This window comes from Carassius auratus, unplaced genomic scaffold (genome assembly GCF_003368295.1).
Source record: "Carassius auratus strain Wakin unplaced genomic scaffold, ASM336829v1 scaf_tig00215399, whole genome shotgun sequence".
NCBI lineage: Eukaryota > Metazoa > Chordata > Actinopteri > Cypriniformes > Cyprinidae > Carassius > Carassius auratus.
The window spans coordinates 516822-526971 of record NW_020528066.1 but is presented as its reverse complement, the minus strand read 5'-3'; the positions used below and the strand labels follow the sequence as shown (position 1 = coordinate 526971).

Here is a 10150-nt window from a genome sequence, read left to right as displayed (position 1 = left end):
TGGCTCAACTTGGCTGATATCGTGGAGAAAGAAAAATCCCTTCTCCTTGATTCACCAGTTTCGCCTGCTAAAACTATTTGGCACCTCCGTTGAGGCGGTGGTTGGAAAGTTTTAGGGAGGCGAAGGCGCACTCAGCTGCATTTAAGACCTGTATACCATCTGAGATCCCGGGCTGAGGACCGTAGCGCAGGACCAGAGGTCTAGTGTCGCCCCTCGTGCCCCCCCTCCATGGAGGAGTAGGACACAGAGGAGGCGAGCCTCCCGCAAAAAGAGGGACTTAAGGGAGGTCATCAGCACAAGCGCTGCAACGCTCAGCGGAAGTAGGGTTTGATCTCCCTGGAGGGCTTTTTCTACCAGCCCTCTCCCTCTTCTTGACTCCCCAGGCGTTTACTTACACCAGCGCCTGGGGAATGGGCCTTATGATGAGAACTATGTTCTGATGGCCCGCCGTAGCAACTGGTTGATGTGAGTGCCTCTTTTAGGCATGTAAAAGTGGTGGACCCCAGATTCTTTGAGAAACTCTCTGGCGAGTCTTCACTCCGCACGCCGCAGGTGAACTTTTTGGTTTGTAAAATTCTGTGTGTATAAACTAACACTGATTTATTTCTCTACAGACCTTGTTCCCTGTATAGACCTAGGGGGTCATTCTTAGAGGAGCAATTAAAGTATGGACTTTAGGGCCCCGAAGCCTCCCCCAGTTGGTGGCTAGAACGAATTAGGAAGAAGCTCAAAGAAGATTTGGCTTCTGTGCTGAGTATGTGATGGCCTTCCTGTCATAACATTTTATATGCGTGGTGGGCCACCACTCATTTCTATTTAGCCTCAGGGCTATTAGCCACCCAGGGGTAGAGTAGTTGGTCTTCCTAAAAAAAATTTTTTTTAAAAATCTTTTTTGCTTTAGACTGACGCTGGCACTTCAGATAGATCTTCAGATAGATGTCCTGCCTATCGGTTTGTGACATTGGTATCCTGAGTACTCACTCCCCTGAGCTCTGTAGGGTTTCAGTAGGTTGAGTGTTTCACAGCCTCTCAATCAAGTAGGCTGTGGCTCCTCCGAGCCCTCAGGTAGATCTATGCTTGTAGGTCGGCCCTCATCCGGGCCGCCTCTGTAGCTGGCCTAGGCTATGCTAGGGATGTTGGAGGTGTGTTGCTAAGTATAGCTGCCACATTCATTATGTGTTAGGCTTCCTCCCCTAGATTTCAGCCTCCTCCCTTAAATGGGAGTTGTTGGCCAAGGCCCGCCCCTTTATCTGCATTCAGGGGGGATAGAGCAATGCAGGGTGGTAGCTGAGGTAGGATCAGTCTGGCAGGGTTAGGCCATCTTTCGCTCTGAGAAATGACAGTTTGTCAGACCCTGCCAAACCGAGATGTTTGGGCCTCTAGTGCTGGCTCCACTCAGCCCGTTGAGCTAATCGCTCGACCGATGGGTTGAAGTGGTATGGCTTGCAATTTAGGCCCCCCGCTCCCCTAGGCTGGGCGCAGGACAAATCCCTGTAACCCTTGGAGCCACTTCCAGGCCCGTTTCCTGTCTAACATTGCAGGGGCATATGGTTGTTACTCCCCCGCTAACTCAGGTTAGTTTTGAGTAGTCCATTCTCACCTCTGTATTTATCTACCTCACACCACGATGGCTCCGGTTGAGCAGGGAGTTCTAAACTACATTTCATTCCGGTTTTTGAACTCCGCTCCCTTTGAAGCCAGAGCATTGCCATGGGCTGACGCCTATGCATTTAGTAGGTAGGCCCCTAATGTGGCCTCCACTAGGCAGAATGGCGTATGTTGTACTCCCCTGCTATAAGGGTATTGCTATTTGCTGAGTACACTGCCTCTGGCAATGTGATTTTAGGTACCAGGATGCTGTAGCAACAGCTTTCTGCCGCGAAGGCTGCACGGTTGGGTAGTAGGCCCCAGCAGGCCTCCTTGACCGAATAGCCCCCAATAGGGCTCCTAGGCCAGCTCACGTTCGGTGGTTGGCCCTGGTAGTTCGGGCAGAAGGCTCACTGCCGATTAGTAGGCCTTAACAGGCCTCCTCGGAGGTGGGTCACAACATTGTGGAACATACACTAGGACAAAACTATAGGAAAAGTTTTTTAATAGTATGGTTCCAGCAGTGTTCGTTAAAGTAGCAGAATAGACTCGCTATCAGCTAGTAGGCTCGACCAGGCCTCCCTGTTAGGCGAGTCCCCAGCAGCAGTTACATCCAGCTGATTAGACTGTTTCAGGTAGTAGGCCTCTTCAGGCCTCCCTGAAGGTGGGCTCCCACATTTTGTGGTGGTCAGGTAGTAGGCTTTACTAGGCCTCCCTGTGGGTTTAATCCCACATACTGTGGTTACTAGGTGGCAGGCCCCACAGGCCTCCCTGAAGTTGAATTTCCACTTCTTTGAACTGTCAGGTAGTAGGCCTCATAAGGCCTCCCTGAAGGCAAAGCCCCAAAGACAGTAAACTGGACTGCCAGTCTGGCTCACTATCAGCTATGGTTTTCAGGTAGTAGGCCTCCTGAAAGTTCACTTTCCTGCACTGTGTTTATCAGGTAGTAGGCCTCACTAGGCCTCCCTGAAGTTGAGCTCCCACATACTGTGGTTGTCAGGTAGTAAGCCTCACCAGGCCTCCCTGGAGTTGAGTTCCAAATGACTTTCAGTTTCCACTTAAGGTGGTTATCTGGTAACAGGTAGTAAGCCTCTCTAGGCCTCACTGTAGGTGAACTCCCACATATTGTGGTTATCAGATAGTTGGCTTCACCAGGCCTCTCTGAAGGTGAGCTCCCATATACTGTGGTTGGCAGGTAGTAGGCCTCACCAGGCCTCCCTGGAGTTGAGTTCCAAATTACTTTCAGTTTCCACTTAAGGTGGTTATCTGCTAACAGGTAGTAGGCCTCTCTAGGCCTCTCTGTAGGTGAACTCCCACATATTGTGGTTATCAGGTAGTAGGCTTCACCAGGCCTCTCCGAAGGTGAGCTCCCACATACTGTGGTTGTCAGGTAGTAGGCCTCTCCAGGTCTCCCTAGGAGTAGTTTCACGGTGATGCTGGGTTTTGTAAGCTAGTGGCCGCTTATTTTCAGTTTAGCAGTCCTTATCAGGCAGCTACCGAAGGTGAGCTTGCGCCCTGGCTCGGCTCAAGTTTTTATTCTCTGCTACGGGTTCCCTCCTGGAACCTCTTTATCCTGCTACAGCCTGGTTGCCTACCTGGTTAGATCTTATGCTCCCCTCACTGAGGGTAAATGTGAGTATGTGGTCTCCTGAGTCTGGTCAGTTGGTCGTAGGCCTCTCATGAGGCCTCCCAGTTAGATCAGTCCTTTGGCCCTCACAGGCCTCCTCAGTGTTTTTGAAACACAAACACTGGGTAGATCTGTGGATCGAGTAGAGAAACTCCCCTCGATGGCAAGGGTTGTAAAGCACTATGCTGAGTCATACTCTCCAGGATATCCCGTCTCTGAGATCCGGGCCGAGTGCTTCACTGCCTGCTCCGCAGTTCGCTGGGCTGGATGCCTTCCTAAAGGCAAGTGTCCAGAGGCTCTGTCTTCGGACAGACAGGAAGTGGCCAGTCTGTAGTGTCTTATGTAGTGACACCAGGTCAGGCCTGCCTGGTGGCATTTCAGGTGGTACATTCCCCTGAATAGTGACTGGCTGGGGTTCCCTCGGGTTCCCTAGCCACATTCCCTAGAAGGGACCCCTTCTAAGAAGTTGAAGTTGTGGTCCTAGGCCCTTGAGCAGGCCCAGGTAGACTTTTCACTAAATTATGTTTATGGAGGTTTTCTGTGGTATCATATAGCTTGGGCTATGACCGTAGGAGTGCTGTCACTGACAGCCCTGTGTGACCTGAGGGTGAGTGGTTCTAGCGTTCATTGAATTGCTGGTTAATAAATTATTAAAGTTATAGTTCACCCAACCAAAAAATGAAAATTCTGTCATCATTTACTCACATGGTTTAAAAGAGTATATGTAATTAATTTTATCCAACAAAATATTTCTTGCTGAACGTAAATTTTGTAATCTCTGTTTGATGTTTTACGCAACAATAGCTATAATAATATTTTCATAACTTTTCAATATCATAATTTCTACAAATTTGATGTGTAATTTATTAGATTAATTAATCACCACGTCATATGATTAATTAGATAAAAAAAATTAATCGCTTACCATCCTTAGTTTAAATATGAAACAGACATAATTTATTTTGCATTGAAACCTTGAATTATATGAAACCTTGATATGAAAATAATATTGTACATGCAATTTTTTTGTGTGTGTTTTTTTTTTTTTTTTTTAGTTTCTCCACATGCTCTGGTAAAAATATTTTGGTATTTTAATCATGCAGAGTCCTATTATATCTGTTTGTTTAGTTTCTGCAATGTTATTTTGTTAAGATAGGCTCTAGAGACCTATTTGCTTGTTTTTATGTTACAGTACAAACATTACCAAACAACAGAATAACATAAGCTTTGTTGAATTGTCCTTATTCAATTATTTTGTGTAGACAGATATTTTGTCTTATCTGTCTTCTTTCTTAGCAGGTTTTGTGTATAGCACTGCAATTATTTCAGTCACTGTGTTTCTCTTGCACAATAATACACAGCAGCGTCTTCATTCTTCACATTATTCATCTGCAGATACACCTGCTTCCTACTGTTGTCTCTGGAGATGGTGAACCTCCCTTGGACAGACTGAGAGTAATATGTTTCTTGTCCATCATATCTGATCAATGTCAACCATTCCAGCTCTTTTCCATTCTTCTGTCTGATCCAAACCATCCAGTAGCCAGCAATGTCCAAACCAGAGGCAGTACATATCAGTTTATGAGATTCTCCACGTTTCAGGATTGCAGCCTCAGACTCAGTCAGTGTTTGACACCAACAATCTGCAAAATAAAACATGAGATCATTATACATTTGTGTACATTTAGATAAATATACAATTATATTCTGAACAGTTAAGTCTGGGATCATACATTGAGAAGCCAGCAACAGTAATGTAAATCCCAAGATTTTATGTTCCATAATTGTGTTCTGAAATTTTGAGCTGTACAGTGATACAGAACTGATTATGAATGGTTTAAGAAGGTCATAAATTTGCATAATTTGTTTAAATATTCAGTTAGGAATGTATCGTATTTAAGCAGTGGAATCATATTTCTGAGTCTCACGCACACTATATATTTATTTATTTACCTTTTTATTCATTTACTCATTTACTTAATTTTTTAGTAATTAATTTATTTTAGGAAATTAATTTGATAAACGAATAAACCATATTAAGAATATTTTTATATAATTTATATTTAAGTAATTTCATCGACTTTTAATTATTGCCACATTTTGTTTCCAATAATAAATGTACAGATTATTTAAAGCGTTTATTGATTTAGGTCTTATTATTATATATCTTAGGTTTTGTTTTATTGTATTTTAATTTTTTTGTCCTTTAAAGTATACTGTGCTTGTAGATGTTTCTCTGGAGATGATGAACTTATTTTTTAATGAATCTTTGTAGCCTATTCCTCCTCCAGCATGGATCATGCCGATGAACTCAAGGATCTTCCCCTGAGTGAGTCTAATCCAGGAAAGTGCCTTAGAGCCATCACTGAGAGCATATCCAGATATTTTACAGGAAATGGTAAAAGATTCTCCAGATTTTACCAAAAGGGAGGTTGGCTGGTTGTGTTCCATGCTACTGTACACATCTGCAAAAAAAAAGAAAAGAAAAAAGAAAAAAAAGGTCTTTATTTTGGGTTATTGATGTGAAATACTGCTGAAAAAAACTTAAAGATTTGTACTAACAAGGTGTGACAGACATCAATAGAATCACAAAACAGAAAAAAAACATGATTTTATGAGTGGTTCTTCTCAGCTTCGTAACAACACAAGAGAAATAAACACTGCAACTGTGGGGATGGGTATAAATACTGGAGAATTTGCATTTTGAGTATTGATAATGTGTGTGTGCACAGGGTAAATACTGAAGGATGGATCTCCAAGAAACACAAGTTTTGCCATCATTTACTCATTTCAGAAAGTTAATTGTGGAATTTAATATATATATATATATATATATATATATATATATATATATATATATATATATATATATATATATATATATATATATATATATATATATATATATAAACAATCATATTGGCTTAAACATTATTTATTGCTACAGCAGAACAATGTTATGGATAAAAACATTAAATTAAAACAAGGGAGAGGATTTGTCATAAAGTCATGTCATGTAAAGAAAAATATATGTTTAATGTTATGGATAAAAACATTAAATTAAAACAAGGGAGAGGATTTGTCATAAAGTCATGTCATGTAAAGAAAAATATATGTTTTAAAGACTTTATAAAGAAAACAGTAAGGAGTGATACATAACAGTGTCGGCCCGAGCCTCTTGGGGGCCCTAAGCAGAATTTGATTTGGGGGCCCCCCTTCCACCACTCGGAGTCACCTGTGCTTCAAGATTATTGACACAAATGTCACGCTATAATGTTACATTATAAATGAATACAGTGAGGTCATGTATTAATACAAAATAAATAAATAAAAATAAATACTTAACATACTTCACTCTTAAACTTCTGAATACAAACTGTCACAAAACATGAAATAAATAATTTGCAAATGTGCATTAAATGTGCAATCTTTTAAATGAAACCAAAATAGACAAACATTAATATAATAAAAAATATTATGTAACAAAAAATAGTTAAAAACTTAAATAATGAAAGCAAACATAACAACAGCTAGGATTCAACAATGAAAATTGTACAACAATGACCTCAAAATTGTTCCATTCTAGCTTTTCAGGAGGCAAAGTCACTGATGACATCGGGACAGCAGGATTGTATTGTTGTGCCCCTCTTCCTCAAATATAATCATGGAGAAAAAAAAACACCTACTATAGGGGTGAAAATAGAACTTTAATAAAAAAAAAATTAAATGTATAAAGTGTATTATTTACTAATTACAATTGTAGCTCTCGACATTTACCTATGGCTATAACTTTATCATGACTAATTTATTTTATATTCTTAAGCATTCAGAAATCATGCAAAAGGAAATAAAGAAGTTTACTATGATAAAACAATGGTTTATTTTGTAAGGGTTGTGATATCCACGTTTTTTTTGTTGAAGAAATTATAAAGGCTGTGTCATCTATAGCAAAAATGTAGCAGCAGCAATACATGGCATTTGGCTCCCTGTGCAGGCATTTGTAATAACATGTACATAAATTGTTTATTTGTATTTGCCTACATTATGTGTTTTAACAGTGTTATTATTAACCAAGGTTCTAATATGAACCTTTTACTACAACAAAGGTTCTTAAAATAACTGCCAAATAACCAGTGGATCATAACAGAACCTTTAAGTTCAACTTTGAACCTTTTTGATAGCTAGAAGTTATTTTCTTTGCACTTAAAGGTTCTTTTTTGAACTCTAAAGGTTCAATCTCTTCTAAGAGTGTGTATTTACATTTACATAAAAATTTAGCATAGCGTTGGTTTATCCTTTTTTTGATATCTTGTATCACTGCTATTCTATGCATAGCTGATGTATATTCTCCACTGTTACACCGATTAAAACTTTATAAACTCATAAATCATGCAGTAATGACTCATTTGGAACAAAACATCATACTAGACTATTACATTTTATTACGTGTTTGCCCATATCAATCTCATCCTAGTTGCCAGTGGTTAGTTGTAGAACAGGGAAAAAGGTGGGCCTATGCTTAATTTCTTAATTTAGCTTTATTAATGAATTCATTAATTAATAAACAAATTACTATGTTGTGAAAAGCTTTTGGCGATGATTCAGAACAGAAATTTTCTATTTTCAGTTTTTCAATTTTCTATTTTTTCATAATTTAATATGCCCTGAGAGTAACAACTTGGTTAAGACTTTAAACACAAGATTGCAGCATTATATTTTCATATATTTAAATTCATTCTTGTAACGGGGTCAGTAGTTTTTGTTCAGCCCTCCTGTTTTTTTGTCTTACTGTGAGTCTCTAGCACAGTAATAAACAGCTGTGTCTTCAGTCTTCAGGCTTTTCACCTCTAAATGCAGCATGTTTTTGCTGGTGTCTTTGGTGATGGAGAACTGTCCCTGTAGAGACTGAGCATAATATGCACTTGAGCCAGTGTCTATATATCCAATCCACTCCAGTGCTTTCCCTGGTTTCTGACGGATCCAGCCCATATAGTAGCTGCTCATTGAGAATCCAGACACAGTGCAGGACAGAGTCACTGATTCTCCAGGCTTTTTCACCACAGAATCTGAGGAGGTCAAAGACTGACCACTAACAGCTGAAAAAGATAAAACAAATCATGTTAGATGATTTAGAAGAGTGAAATTACAACAGTAATATAGAACTAATGGGAGTTTCTCACATGAAATAATTATCAGCAGGAGTCCATACAGTAGCATCTCCATCTCTGCAGTAAAACAGTGACAGTTACACTGCGGAAGTTTTAGTCACTGGACACATGCACTGACTGAAAGTTTAGCTTTTATCAGTTTTTGAGTCTGGGAGACACTGACCCTTCCCACAAAATTATTTGCATCTTTGCAGGTTTGCAGATCTGTAGTTTAATGCAGTAATCTGAGAATTATTACAGTAGACAAGGGAAAATCTTCACTTATATATTAATAACTGAGTTATACATGTAAATTATTTTACTTTTTTCACAGTAATTATTTGTCATCAGCATTGCTCAGTCATTTTCCAAACAGTTTCTGGTTAGCAGGTAATGTTTTTTTTATTTTGTTTTTACTTTAGATTAATGTCTCAGTGTCATGTTTATTTTGTGGGGTAAGGCTTATAAGATCTGTGTGTGATGGTGTTTCAGACAGGACTTATACCACTTCAGAGACTCTTCCCCTTTTTCATATTGCATAACCAACATCTCTTCAGTCCACCATCATGTTTCTCATGAATAGTTTTTGAACAGGTGCTTGTATTTGTGCTTCCACTGTGTCTCTTGCACAGTAATACACTGCAGTGTCTTCAGTCTTTAACTGACTCATGTGCAGATAGAGATTAGAGCTGTCCTTAGATGCTGTGAATCTGCCCTGAACTGACTGAGCTGAGTTCTTATTATATTCATCATAATGATAAATAATCCATTCCAGTCCTTTTCCAGGTGCCTGACGGATCCAGTGCATGTGAGTGCTACTAACAGTAAACCCACTGCAGGCACAGGTCAGTTTGTAGGAAGCACCTGGAGACACAACTACTGACTGTTCAGACTGTGTGAGCACAACCTGACAGTCAATACCTGAAGATAAACACAACTTTTAAAACAGAATTATGAATATGTATTTATTTACATTAAGAAAACAGTTTATTTTGTTCAGGGGATTCACTTACAAGACACAGCAGCTAGCAACAGCAAGAGAAATGAAGTGAACATGGTTTAGATGAAGGCTGATCTGGTGATGAGTCCTGCACTCCACAGTGTAGCTGTTTAAATATGAAACAGACATCAGTTCATTTGCATTGAAACCTTGAATTAGCAAAAACTGTGGAGTCTGTTGAGCTTGAGACCAGTGAGGTGTATTTTATGTTCAATAGTACCACCTATTGATATGGAAATTGTACTTATGTGACATTAGTAAACGTTTCTGTTGTTTGATTTGAAATCTTTGTAAATTATATGTACATATTATGTACTATTATGTACTAATGTATATCTGGTATATTTCTGGTATTTTATTTTGACTTTTAATTACAAATAAACAATTACCAGTTCTCTAAGGAATTATTATTCTGTCATTAATTATTAATTTCCATGTTATTGTCTTGCTTTCTTCTGTGGAACAGAAAAGTAAATATTCTGGCTGCTTTTTTTCCATGTAATATAGAAGAGGTTTGATTCTGTCAAAGTCCAACATGATTAAATAAATGCCATTAAATATTTTATTATTGTAATCATTTAACTTGCATTTCTGTGTTTTAAGAAGTAAAATCCTATAGGGTTGGAAAGACATTGTGACATTGTTTTGATTCTGAGGTAAATTATTTCTTTAATACACTGAAAAAAAAAACTGTTGGATTAACATAAAAAAAAATATGTACATCGGTTGCACATAATAAAATTAGGTGTACGCAACAAGATTTACACATGTTAAAGCTAAATAATTTTT

The 10150-nt window shown here is 38.9% G+C and overlaps 2 gene segments (V, D, J or C); both read right to left on the bottom strand.

Moving 5' to 3' along the window:
• Positions 1–3404: 3404 nt before the first annotated feature.
• LOC113094486 (Ig heavy chain V region 914-like) lies at positions 3405–8473 on the bottom strand. The segment is given in 3 exon segments: positions 3405–3477; positions 8004–8310; positions 8395–8473. Coding segments are annotated over 3 exon segments (423 nt in total).
• Positions 8474–8899: 426 nt separating this feature from the next.
• LOC113094495 (immunoglobulin heavy variable 3-30-3-like) lies at positions 8900–9568 on the bottom strand. The segment is given in 2 exon segments: positions 8900–9282; positions 9375–9568. Coding segments are annotated over 2 exon segments (411 nt in total).
• Between the last annotated feature and the right edge of the window lie 582 nt (positions 9569–10150).